Below are 13,934 nucleotides of genomic sequence, written 5' to 3'. Positions count from 1 at the left end.
ATCAGTCAAGTAAAAATATTACACCACCTCACACAAAGGAAGCTATGGCAAAACGGTGCTGGGCAAATTTATTAAATGCAGTTTTACTACAATTATGAATAGACTTCTTTACAATGCAGAACCGTCAAACATTTATCACATTTTCTGAACCCTCACATGGTTTTTTTAAGTCCCTGACATTCTTTTAAAAGTTGAAGCGAGTTGAAGATTGTCCCGTTGCCTCCTCTTGTCTACAGCTAATTTGCCACCAAATAACAATAATCCCTTTTGTGACCCCTGATGACCCACTGCATGCTTCAAATAGCCTGATCCACTCGACACAGGGAGCAAAGCTGCGAGGAATTACAAGCATTCTTGAAACATGGGTGCAAATATGTGCATACATACACATACGGGAAGATGCACAGATAAATAGAAACACACAAACCACCAGAAAAAATACCAAATGTTTCTGCTGTCTGCCGCGTGCTGACAGGACAAAAGGAGCAGCATTACAATGAGAAGATTAGAGGACTATTGAGAAATTCTGGATGTGGCTGAGAACTGACCTGCTTTATCACAAAGAAACAAAAACAGGAAGACTTTGTGGAATAGCAGAAATTTTTAGCATTACTGAAATAGGTTCCAGACCTCCAAGAATATCATATAAATGAGCCCTTCAATAAACGTGCATCTCCATATGTAATGAGCCTGATTTGCAAGCAAACAGCTGCAAAGTGTGTATTGTGTGTGTGAGAATCAAAGAAACATTAAATGAAAATAAATTAATTTGAAACAAACAAATCATGTAGGATTTGCATGTTTTTATTTGCAAATGTGTGTCTGTGCTGTCCATTTCCAGATATAGGCCTCTCTTGTTTTGATGTTCTGATGAGTGGCCAGCTGACCAACAAAACCTGGAAAAGACGAACTCTTAACTCAGATTTAATATGAGGCTACATCACAGAGAAAAAGTAATTTACAGCCCTTATAGCTGAAGGGAAAAAGCATGTATTGTGGGAATCAAGATTGAGCTACTTCAGTGAGAAATAAAAAACGTTGACAATGAAAAGTGAGACAGTCAGATAAATTATAGCTAGTGCAATAAAAAGGATCATAAAATGTTGAGAAAACGATTTATGGCATCATAACCATTAAATGAGCATGAACTTCAGAAAGCTTTACTATACGTTTCATGTGCTCGATGATTCTTGTCTGTCCATATCTCTTCATATGCAACATCCACATATGTAGAAAACAGCAGAGTACTGCGGAAATATGCTGGTACTTAGGAGTACTATGCGACTTCTAAACCCAAAGTCAAATAAGAATAATGTTTTCATAAGTATATTGAAAACAAGTAGCAGCAAATTTGTTGTTTCAAGCTTGAAAAAATGTAACGCTCTAACCTTTCACTTTTCCCACAGCCAGCAAGTTTTTTCCCAGTAACAGGGGCTACAGCCACCTCTCCACCAGTCCCTTGTCCTTCAGGCGGGTGGATACTACTTTTCTGCTTGCTCTGCCTTTTCAATCTCACCTAAAAAAAAAAAAAAACTGGAATAAATCTCATATTGTTAAAGACAGAAATACTGGGATGTTCAATATTCATTAAGGAAATGTATCAATTTCCTCCTTGTTGTGTTTATTGTTGTTTTAAGCCTGTAACTCTGAGGTTAACAGTCTCTGAATGGTTTGTGTAACTCTAAATACTGACAAAAGCACAAATCCATTAGAAACTGTTATATTTGAAAAGTATTTTAAAACTGCATAAATGTCATTGACTATTTTGTCATATTTTAACAACTCGTGCAGTTTCACTGGCACCCAACACAAATTAGTCTCTTGTTCTGACTTTTGTTTTTCCAAATCCAGACCATGCAAAATAAATCTAAATTCCCCAACAAAGGAAGAAATCTATGATGAACTTCTAGACCATCATGTGACTCCAAAGGGCAATCACAGCCACAGTTTAGAAGTTTGTAACAAAATAATTATATAAAACCTTGGTTCCATACACTTATAATCCTTGGAGTAGCAAGCGGCAGTATCAAAGTGCATTTTCTGGGTCTGAACTTAGAAAGACCTGGCAAAGCAACCAATTTATGTGGTAATTGGTGGAATTTCATAATATTGCTGCACATGCAGAATCTTCTACCCTGGCCTGATCTGAATGGCTGAGGAACAACAGTGTTATTACTCTGACGCCATTAAACTACAATGAATTCAGGGATAGCTTTAAAAAATATAATGTTTTTAGACCCATAGCAACTAGCTTTGGCAAATCCCAATCATTGTATAGCTACAAAATACTGTATACCTACAAAAGTATCCTTCAACACTTGTAGTTTAATAATCATAAGCCCCTTGTTGTCAAATATTAGGAAAGATCAGCTCAATAATACGATAAGCCGTGTTGTGTCAAAATGTTTTAAGTCACATGCTAACTTTGTGCGATTTTCTCACTGAAGCCTGTTTTGGCTTAAGCTCAAGGCATTAGACCCCAAATTGAGCAGAGTCGTTAAAAAGATTCATTTGGCTGATTCTTTGAGCTTTGTTGGAGGCTTTTAAACTCCTCTGAGAATCAATTCAAGAGCTAAAAATAATCTTTACTGATAAAGAAAGAGATTTTAATAATAAAGTCTCAGAAAGCCAGAGGGGAAGGAAACATCCATCCAGGAGAATTAGACCAAAAGCCACACCCTATATAGCAGATGTTGAAGAACGACAATGTTGACCTACACACTTGCAGGCCACTTTATTAGGTACAGCTGTTCAACAGCTTACCACAAACAGCAGATTGTGGCAGCAAGCAATGCACAGGCATCAAGACTCTGTGTAGACAACTTGCTGAAGTTCTAACAGAACTCCAGAGTGAAGAAGAAGAGAATTAAAGTCAGTATAAACTTCACCTGGTTATTGACGCCAGACAAGATGGTCTGGTTGATTCAGAAGCCACTGATTTACTGGCACTTTCACACAACACCATCTCTTAGGTTTACAAAAAGAAAAAGAATATATCAAGTGTGGATGAAAACATCTTGTTGATGTCAGTGGAGATAAGGCAGACTGGTTTGAGGTGATAGAAAGGCAACAGTAAATAATATAACCAGTTGTTGTAACCATTCTCACAACATGTGAAACCTTAAAGCAGATTGCCAGAGCTGCTGAGGAGCACAATGGGTACCACTCCTTTCAGCCAGGAATGAGAAACTGAAGCTACAACTCACACAAAATCACCTGGAAAAAAACTATCTGATATTTTGTTTTGGCCTTATGAGACTCAGTTTTTAATGGAAATATTCAAAATATTGAATAGAAAAAATAAAAGCAACAATACCACTCAGGCTCATTTCAACAGTACAAGCAAGTGGTTGTGGTCTAACGGTGAGTGTTGACACACTGACTTGAGAAATAGATCAGAGTCCCTTTTTAAGGAGCTAAGGCAGTTCTAAAGACAGTTATATCGGCTTTGTTAAATAAACTTTTGACTAATTGAAAATAAAAAGAAGAAGCCAAGAGGGTACAGCAAACTGGTTTGGCACAAACACTAGTAATGGTGTTACTTGGAGTGTCCAACAACTCGGATATTCCTATTAATACACCACGGTTTTTTAATGTAAGGAAAAATAAATAAATAAATAACAAAAGCAGTATCTAGTTGAAAAGTTTTGTGCTTTAAGTGTTACTTTTTCATGGTGATTGTGATGAAAAATGAGGCAAACAGTCTAGTTCTTGTTTTTATGCAGAGTTAAGGAAATTGTCTGCTTGCTGCACTGTTGTACTGACCAAGCAGACAAAAACTAAACAATGAGATGCATGGATAATATTTTTACCTGAGCTTGTGTAAATGAAGCTGAGGCTCGACTCCGGAATACGTGCCCAGGACTCCGGTGTCTCGGCACAGCCAGGGTTTGTGAACACTTTTCCTCAACTCCCTGTCGACCCAAAGGCCTGAGAAGGTACCGGCGCGCCACGCGCATCACACGGGTCAGTAAACTCACACCCCCTGGAACTGTGTCTGCATGTGGAAACACCATAGATTGTTATTTATCAAAATGCATTCAGTTTATTTAGGTTCTCCACCATATAAAAGCTTTTGAGTTGCAGGGATCTAAACTGTAGGAAATCTAACTGAGGAATAATATTTGTTTCATTTCCCAAACATTTATTGTTGAGCGACTTTTAGCTACAGTAAACGACAGCAACAGTCCAATGCAAAGTTAGTTTCACAAAACGACTTATCATTTCACCACAGAATAACCCCCACTGACATCGCTCGGTGAGTGTACAGTACACGTACTTTGGTGTGTGAATATGTCCTTGTTGTACACAAATGAATGTTATCAGTTCCTCACCATATTTACTCAGGGGGGAAAAATCTGTCTGCCTAGGCAAGCTGTGAACACAAAGACTCATTTGTCCTGTCCCTCATGCACACAGTCACAGTCATGGACTCTACAGCTTAAATCTCCTGTTTATGTTTAGGGATATTTATGCCACCACTTTTAGTAAGGAAGCCAAGATCTGGTGCTCCCCCCCCATCTTAACTGATAACAGCAAACTGGTACCAAAACTGGATTGTCATTTATTTGGTTTTCTTCCCTGACATATTCAAGCTCAAGACAGTATAATAGTAGCTTTAGGTTTGTATTGGATATAGATATAGAAAGCATGAAATACAGCCAAAAGTGTTTGTAACCATAAATTCAAAAAATATGCTTTATATTAGATGAAAGCCAGAGTCCTTTTATTGGATTATTAAGCTCCAAACAAAACACATCAGTGATCATTCAGATGTGGCTACAGACTGAAAATGTTGAGTTTTCAGTTCTGATATTTACACTGCACACATTGACACTTGCTAACACTGATGCCTTATAATGCAACCTCCTTAGGAGATGATCTCTTAGGAGGTGAGTGATGTTCTTTTCTTAAAACCAAACCCCCTTTTAACACCTACACAAGCAAATACAGTAAGAGAGTTAAAAAGAGTATGAATAACCTTCTCACTAAAAGGGACCTGATGAAACCTGTGAGTGCCTGTAGCCTCAAAAACCAATGTTTACCAGCTGCCTCCTTCTTAATTCTCTCTATAATATAGTGACAAAGACTTTGGATAAAACATTACAAAGAACTGTCTGGTAGAAGAGGTTCGATTGAAAAGCACTGGTGAGCAAGCTTGCACTTGTTAACTTAAAAATAAAACTTCACTTGTTGACAAGCTCAAAGGACTTTGTGCCACTAAAATCCCCTCCTCCTTCCAGGCAACATTTATTTAATTGGGTAGCTGAAGCATAGAGTAATGCATGAACAGACTCTAAAGCACATATGTCAGAGTCAAGGCCCGCGGGCCACATCCGGCCCGCGAGAAGATTTTCTACGGCCCCTGGGATGATCTTGATTTATTATTAGAACCGGCCTGCAGACCGCAGCAAGCCGGCACCCCGTCTGAAAAAATGCGAGATGCACGGACCCCACCCCCCCCCCCCCGCCCCCCCGTCCGCAGGAAATTTACGTAGGCTTGGGCCTGTCCGCTGCACTAGACTATATGCGTCATTTAAAAAAATTTCAATGAACATTCGATCAGTCCGGCCCTCGGCTTGTAGCTAAATTCTTTATTTGGCCCTCCGTCCATTTGACTTTGACACCCCTGCTCTAAAGCAAAACAGGATATGTAACTAATGTATGCATTAAGTGTAAATATATATAAAGACATTAGCTCACCTTTTTCAGACGTTTTCTTGCCTCCAGATTTTGAAATACGTCGCGTCTCGTTCTCTGTTCCGACTTCGTTGGTCATGTTCTGTGGGTTTTCCAACTTTTCTGCAAGAAATAAAACCAGTCCCGACTTTTTGTCCAGATGTCTTGGATCAAAGCAGTATTTTGCAGAAATAGATTCACATAAATTTGTTCATGAGTCGAGTTTATATAGTTAAGAACTTTGCACTAAACAGTTTTTCCATGTTTGTGAATATTTTTTATTATTGCTGTTGGTTTTTAGCTGTATGAGAACTACAATGAGGAAAAAATGCTTTGAAAAGTATCTGTGTTGACTAGATGGCATTAATCCTTAGAGGGATGGGTGGCAAGATCCTACACTTTTGTATAAGTGGGTCAAAATCGACCAGTATTTGAATCAATGTGTTTTAATAGTCATTTTTGTTAAGGATAATCATTTGTAGAATAAATGTTGGATGCATTTGTAAATCAATATACCAGGATGTGGAGGAAGAAGAGTCTAATATAATCAATGTTGCTTGAGATCCAATGTGAAGTTGCCACAGTCGGTGGCAGACTGGTATAATCAATGTGATATTACTGTGATTGATTTATGTAAAAAAATATAAAATCCACAAAGGCTCTTAAAATACAATGGACATGCATATTGACCTGGCCTTCAATCTTTATTTTAATTTTCAGAGAACATCTTGGGATTTACATTAGCTCCAAGCTGAAGTTGTAAAATTAACAGATAAACACTGTTAATACCACAGTGTGTGGAATGAATCTTTACAATAAACAAGTTTTACTTTTTAAAACGAATCCTTGACATAAATAAACCTTTTGATTATATCTAATTTACTGAATTACCTGCACATGTCATTAAATGTATTTGTCATATTGTATCAGATAAGGACATCTCTAGCAACAGGTTTACAAATAAACTAATGAGCATTTCATAAATTCTGAGACAATTTTTCCCATGAACAAACCAAAAATTGAGATAAACAAGTTGACAATGTTGGTAAAGAAAAACTTGTTTTGGTTAAATATACAAGTGTCTCAGCACCGTCCCTCAAATATATCCCACTGCACAACTAAGACAGATTTATATGATCCCCAGTTTAACATCGACAAGGATTTTCTACTCTTTTTTTTTTTTTTACAAAACTATGCCATTGTATTAGGCAAAATGCATTCACTTATTTTTAAATCCCTGATGATATAATGATGAGTTTAGGGCATCATCATAATGATTTCTGTTTTCGAAGTCAAATTCTGGCTTTGTCCTTCCACCCACGAAAGACGACGTTTATTCCAAAAGTGTTAGACTTTATCTTAATCTCTATAACATTAAGAAGGTCAGAATATTATCTCAACATATAGTTTTTGCTTTAACTGTTGTTTTATGTTGATCAAACATTGACAAGGATATTTGATGTATTTGCTTGATAATTTTGATGATGTTTATTGCATGTTTCATAATTTGTAACTGTATGATGTTTTCATGATGTAAAGCACTTTAAATTGTCTTGCTGCTTAAAATGTGCAACAAAAACTTGACTTAAAGTGAATTTAATTTTCTGTCAAAAATCATACTGAGCAGAGTAGAAGATTTAATTTCTGAAAGTGTAGCTGGCGGTCATAACTTAGACTTGGGACGCTTGTCTGGTTGTAGGTGTGCATCACAGCAAAAAGAAAGGTAAATGGTCTGTACTTGTGTAGCACTTTATCAAGTCCAGAGGACTCCAAAGCACTTCATTCATGTACACATTCACAAGCTTAAGGGATGACGTACTCCTCTAATTTTCATATGCCTGAACCGGGGTTTTGAGGATAAGGCCTTTGCCAAGCAGGAAGAGACGATGATAAAGTGCAGACCTAATGCAAGGTCTTTGCAGAATTTTGACTAGGGTCATCTTTGATGTTAGAACAACTCAGTTTCCCAGACACTCCCTCCCTTTTTCTATAGCCCATGGCTCTCACCCTCTGCCTCATGTCTGTCTCCTTCCTTCCCTCCCTGCGATCCATCTCAATCACTGTCAGACATCAGTTAAGGAGGGGTTCCCTTCCACAGCAGAAATCAAAACACTGACGTGTCACAGCATGTCTCCAGTCAACCACCCAAAAACCAACCAAGATAAAAACATAAGGCTTAAGAATACCCATGGTCTGAAATAACATGGTAAATAATTTGAAACTGTAAGACTGAAAAGACATCCACCACGACTGAAAACGCATAAATATGCAGCCTCCCTTTATGAAGCGTCTTTGCAGTGAACAAAGTGCTTTAACAGAGTGCAATTTACAGTAAAATCAGTTACAAGGGAGTAGGTGGGTTTATTTGGAAGTTCATTTGCAATACTAGCATGACGTTGCCTCTTCTGAACTTTGGTGTTAGTAGAACTGTCACAAACAAACAAGAAACAAATCCATGTTTCATATTTGTTTTTGTTGAAGACATAAATCCAGACAGTGGAAGTGTTAACACGGGTGAGCTCACCTGAGCAGTTTCTGTATGACTCAAGTGGGTAATGAGCAGGCCTGGATGAATGTGCGACTATGTAGGAGTGATTTATTGTCTAAGCTAAGCCTTCTGCAGGCACTTCTGCCATCACGAGACTTGCCACCCAGCAGCCAGACACTCACTCCTCAAACAACTTTAATTAAAGTAAAACTGAAAACAACTTTGTTTCATCACACAAAGCAAGTTGCACTCAGAATATCATAAAATGTCACAAAATAAAATGCAACACCACTCCTGGTCCATACACAGTATTTGCTTACTATTAGAAAGATCCCAGGTTCATGAAACTAAGCATAGCACAATGAGTTGAGTCTTGACAAGGTCTATTTTAATATCAGAGGACTACCAGGTCCAATTTGCAACATGCCTGGCCCTGCCATGTAGTTAGTCACATTAAATAAAAATATTATGGAAACATGAAGTCAAAGGTTTTGGTCAGAACTACAGTGGTGCTCAGCTGGATAATGGAAGGTTGCTACAGACATATTAATTTACTGGTTGTTCAAATATATTTCCAATTAAGAACAACACGGTCATGAAGTGGGAAATGAAATCATGCCACTCATCACTATTACGGTAAAATTGTTTTTACAACAATCCACAAACAGCAAAAGGAAAAAATTTAAATTAGAAAGCAATTAGATTGTTACACATTTTATTTCTAATTTCTGTGAGGCCACAATGACAAATCTGGGTTATCATACTTTGAGAACCTCATAGCCCATATTACCTGCATATAAGGCAGAAACCGTTATAAAACCAAACAGGGGAAAAACAACTTATTTGACATTTGTTGTCATTTTGGCATAGGACAAAATGTTTCTCTACAACTCTTAATGCTGTAACACCATGATTAATCAAAATTCCCCACAAGTATTTTATGACAACTGTATACCATTTTTGATGCAAGATTTTTGCCCTATTACTTCAAACACTTTTAAGAGACCTAATCGTGTCACATAGGAAAACAAAGTTGACAACATAACTTATTGCAAGCTGTTCCTTTCTTCTCGTCTTTTCTTTTCATAGTAGAAGATTATTGCATTGTTATTCTACAGTTTTTGGGTGCGACAAACGCCTCTGTGCTATCTCCACACATTATTTAAAAACCATAATTTATTGGGTATTGGCTAAAGATCAAAGGAAATCCTTCAGATGATTTAATCTTGGATAATCACTCGCTGTAACTCAGCCAGTTTGGAATATGATAGGTGTTTCCAAACACAGCGCAGTCTTGTTGCACAGGTTCTTCAGTTTCACTAAATCAAAACATAATACAGAAACTGGGCAGCACTGGTTTAGTGCCATTAAAGCCGCAGTATGTAACTGAACATGAATGAACTGAATAAAAGCATAAACATTACATATTTGTTGAAACTGCCACTATACGGTGACAGTATGGCATGAGACTGAAAATCTGTGAAAACCTTTAGCATCTTATGCATCACCATCTGTGTGTGCTTCAGTGACAGTCTGTCCAGCAGGACTGATATCTAATTGCAATGCAAATGATGCAATGAAGACATTTTGTCCATCTTATTTAGTAGCACATCTACTGTTACAGTAGGATGGTAGCTTTTTTAAAATGAGTTGAAACAAGGACATAGATGGGCCTCACTTTGTAACCAAAAAGACAAATAACTTTAGTCACCTTCAAATTAAAAGCTGGTCTTAAAGAAAGACATCAAACATACATTAGTATTGTGGAATTTTAATACATTGCTATTATCTGTTAAATAAATATATTTACTTTTAAGCTGCATTTCCACAGATGTCAGAATGGCAGCTGAGACAGGTTGTCATACTGTGACCATATTTACTTTTATGAGGAGTGTGGTTTCTATCAGTCAACTTAACCTATAATCAATGAAAAAGCTGCACTGTATGTACGACTTGGCACACAAACCAGTTATGTTGACTTAAAACTAACAAATAAAAACATATGATAAAATCCCAAATGACGCACGGTTGTAAATGCCAGAGTCAGTGAGCACAGTCTGGAGCTTCCTCTGTGACTCAGGGATTTAATGAGAAGGTATGAATGACAAGGGATGTTTTACTGCCCACACTCTCTTCCTCTCTGAAAGCCAGTTTCAGATAACACAACACTGCTGATTCTTCAATGTCCAGCCATTAATGCTGATGACACGCAGCCGTTTGAAGGTTGTGTTTTAGTGCGTTTGAAGCTCTGACGTCCTCTGGGACAGAACATCTGTAGCTTGGATTGAAAAGCTCTGATGCAAGGCCCAGGATCAGCAGATCCTGTAGCCTAACACTGCTCAATGGCAGTTTTGAGGTGCTGATTATTTAGAGAGAAAGAGAAAGTAATGAAGGTTAAAAGATGTCCATGTTTTAGACTCATGGACATGACTCAGCTTGCTGTCATCACATCCCTGCCTCAGCAGATTGTTTAAAGAGAAAATACAATCTGTTAAATCTTTTACAATTAGAAAGAAAAAGAAGATAGAGATGAGAAAGGCTAGAGAAAGTGATGAGATGCAGAAAGAAGGGAAAAAGACCCAAAAGAAAATAAACAAGATGTTAGAAAAACACAGCAGGATGCTCAGATGCTTTTGTGTTTGTAGAGATTATGCTGATGTAGCCTACTTTCTATATTAAACATACAGAAATCTCCCTCCAAAACAAAGGAATGAAGCACTTTGGCCTCGTTCACAAGAAAACATTTCATACAGCACATGTAAAATTGTATCTCTATTTTCCCATAAGGGAGGTTTCATAGCCCTGGACAAGTTTTATTTTGTAAAAGTGATGGCAAAAAATGACATTTGGTTTGAAAACGCTCCTGATCCTTGAGTTAGATTAGTTAAATTATCATAAGAGCACTTTACACCTTATAATAGGACTTTTTGCCGTTCAGCATGACTGACGAAAACAATAAAAAAGCTGAAAGTATGTGTGTCAAAAACCTAAAGTATAACTGTACACTGGATTACAGAACAAAGGCAGTTATTTGTTAGCTAGTCCATCTTAGCCTTTCCTTTAAAATATAAATAAAATGAAAATACCAACAGATGCGGGCTGGAAGTGTGAGCGTTTGGTCATTTTATCCTTCTGGCTCATCATGAACATCATAGTTGGTTAAAGATTCTGGGCCTAATCAGGTCTCTTTAAATCTCCCTACGATTACACAGGTTAAATCAACAATCTATAGAGTAGACTAATCAATCAAAGTATGTAAGCGTACTATAGTAAGTCTCAAAAACCTTTGCTTATTCTAAAGATTTGATACCCGTTTTCATTCTACCTGCCTAAAGACAACCTGATTAGTCTATAATTATAGAAAAACTGAAAAAGACCAAAAACAGCAGAAAGCACAAATATGTGTGAACTCAGGGAAAAATGCAGTCATAGATTATAAATGAAAGAATGGGGACTTCCAGAGACAAAGCAGAAATGGTGTAGAGAGAGCAAGACGGAGGATAAGGCTGGAAAAACTAACAAAAAACAAAAAAAAACTTGATATCTTTAAAGTTTTCTCAATTTTCTGGCCTCCAGAATAATGTCATAATAACTATGATTAGCCAACTATATAAACAAAGTATCCAGATAAATTCTGAATATCACTATCCCAAAATACTGTGGAATGAAAAGTGTATCATAATTTATTAAAATGTGTTAAATTACTTAATATATCAAATTAGATTTTAAAGGCTATGCTTATATTAACCAATGTTTCCACAACGGTGGACTGCAATGACTGCCAAATCAATCCCTTTCTGCTTAGATGGGACGCAGGACAAAGCTATTTTAAATGCTGTTAAATATTTAATGCTCAACCTGTATGATTCCTCTCAAAAATAAAATAAACATGTAATAAGATGCCAGGATGACATCTTGTTATATTAAAGCACCATGATATTTCCTGTCAAATTCAAGTTTCTTTGTGTAATATACTGCTGTGCTGGCATGTGACTTTGCCTGGAAAGGTCAGTGTAAGCTATTACAGCACACATCAGATACAAGAATCAATGTTTTAAACTTGACACTCTTTATGTACTGAGGTTTTTATTTTGAAATCAGAAAGAGAGTACGTCTTAAGTGGTTGTTTTAGTGATTGAGATGACTGATGAAAAACAGATAACCTACAAACTATTTCAAGAAATAGTAGAAATACACAAATTCACTGACCAAAATTAGGCAATTATCTGCTGAACTGACTATAAATGATGACCTCTATGTTGAAAACGTAAAACTTTAACCTTATTTTGATCCGTATAAAGGCAACAGCAACATTCAAAGAGATGGACATCATTACTGAGTGAATAATGGATCATGTTCTTTTGGAAGTATTAGTGAGAAATTTAAAACTGAAGTTAAGGGCACACAGAAATGTAAGAAACTATTTAAATCAACAAAGTGTTTTCTAAAATATAGTGAAATATCAATGCAGTTTCTTCAAATTGGAAGAAAAAGCTAAATTCTCAGAAGTAAACAAGACAGCCGAGTGAGGCAAACTGAATTTGCTTTGCTTTATGCTTTTGAGTTTTTCATCCGTCACTGGACATGCTGGCAGGCTTTTGGAAATAACTAGTGATAAAAGGTTTAAATTACTCAATGAAGTACGATGGGCGTTAATGTATAGAAAACATCTTACCAATCTGAATGATCAACTGACTGAATTGGAAAGTTTTTTGTAAAGTGCCCAATATATTTTGTAAATCAATACCATATAAATGGTCTGAAGGAAGCGAATTAAAGTTGTTTAAAATTTAAACTCTAGTTATTTTTTTATCTTGTTTTATGTTAGAACACATTCATGTTGAGGTTGCACATCTAATATAAATAATTCCTGGTGATGTGAGGAATTTGTAATATTTTAGTCTTCAAATAGAAATTGGAATCAGGTTGCACATAAAAGCCTGATTGGTCCTTTTTTAATTTTCAACATTGTAAGAATTCATGCAACTGGCCACTAACTGCTAAAGGAAACCTCTTGGGTAAAGTTCCCACCAATGCTAAAAGGTTGTTTAAGGCTTCTGGACTGCATTTGATTATTGCAGGTTTAAATTATTGGACAGACTGTTCAAACCAGCATTGACCTACACAGTAATACCTAAAACTTTTACTCTATTTCTTAAGATATAAAAAAAGAGAATTAGCTTTTCTTTGACATTAGGATCAACTTAGAATTAGATTAAGATAAAATCTAACATATATCAACACAGTGTAAAACGAACTGGAACATTTTACACTGATTAGAGATTATTTAAAAGTCAGATATTTTTTTTTTACAGATCTCATTTATAAAAATAAAAACATATGGAATCTTAAACTTGCCAAGAAAATGTACAAAATCCCCTTGTGTGACCTCCTTTATAAGCAAGCTACCTGTAAAATGTTATCAAAGGACTGTGATATTATTCAATCTAGCTTCTTAATAATTAAACTATGTAAAAAATACTTCATTCAAGACCACTTTGTTTGAAAAGTTTTCATTAACATGTTCCTTTTTTTCCCTGAGCAAACACATAAGGATTACAGACAAATACTTCCACCCACACTCACTTGTCACAACAGTGTGTAATAACACTTCAGTTCTCAAAGGGATCAACATCTCATCTCACAAACCGTATGTTCTCATTAATCAGACAGCAGCCAAATCATTCTTGTGCTTCCCACTTGCGTGAAAATGACAGACAGGTAAAGCTCCCTGAGGAGTGCGGTACTAAATGATGCTTGGGAATAC

The 13,934-nt window shown here is 36.5% G+C and overlaps 1 protein-coding gene across 2 annotated transcripts in view; it reads right to left on the bottom strand.

Annotated features, from left to right (window-relative positions):
• si:ch211-266k8.4 (carabin) overlaps window positions 1-13,934 on the bottom strand; it is a 41,577-nt gene that overhangs the window by 10,184 nt on the left and 17,459 nt on the right. Inside the window, exons 11-13 of one of the 2 annotated variants that reach the window (XM_044125018.1) lie at window positions 5,704-5,802; window positions 3,813-3,997; window positions 1,389-1,516 (exon numbers count right to left, since the gene is read on the bottom strand). The exons of the other annotated variant lie outside the window; for it this stretch is intronic. Of the exons in view, the coding sequence (XP_043980953.1) occupies window positions 1,389-1,516; window positions 3,813-3,997; window positions 5,704-5,802 (412 nt within the window). The remainder of the gene's footprint in view (window positions 1-1,388; window positions 1,517-3,812; window positions 3,998-5,703; window positions 5,803-13,934) is intronic. 2 annotated transcript variants of the gene reach the window in all.

Source organism: Gambusia affinis, linkage group LG08 (assembly GCF_019740435.1).
Source record: "Gambusia affinis linkage group LG08, SWU_Gaff_1.0, whole genome shotgun sequence".
In the NCBI taxonomy this organism is placed as follows: Eukaryota; Metazoa; Chordata; class Actinopteri; order Cyprinodontiformes; family Poeciliidae; genus Gambusia; species Gambusia affinis.
This window is presented reverse-complemented; position numbering and strand designations above follow the sequence as displayed.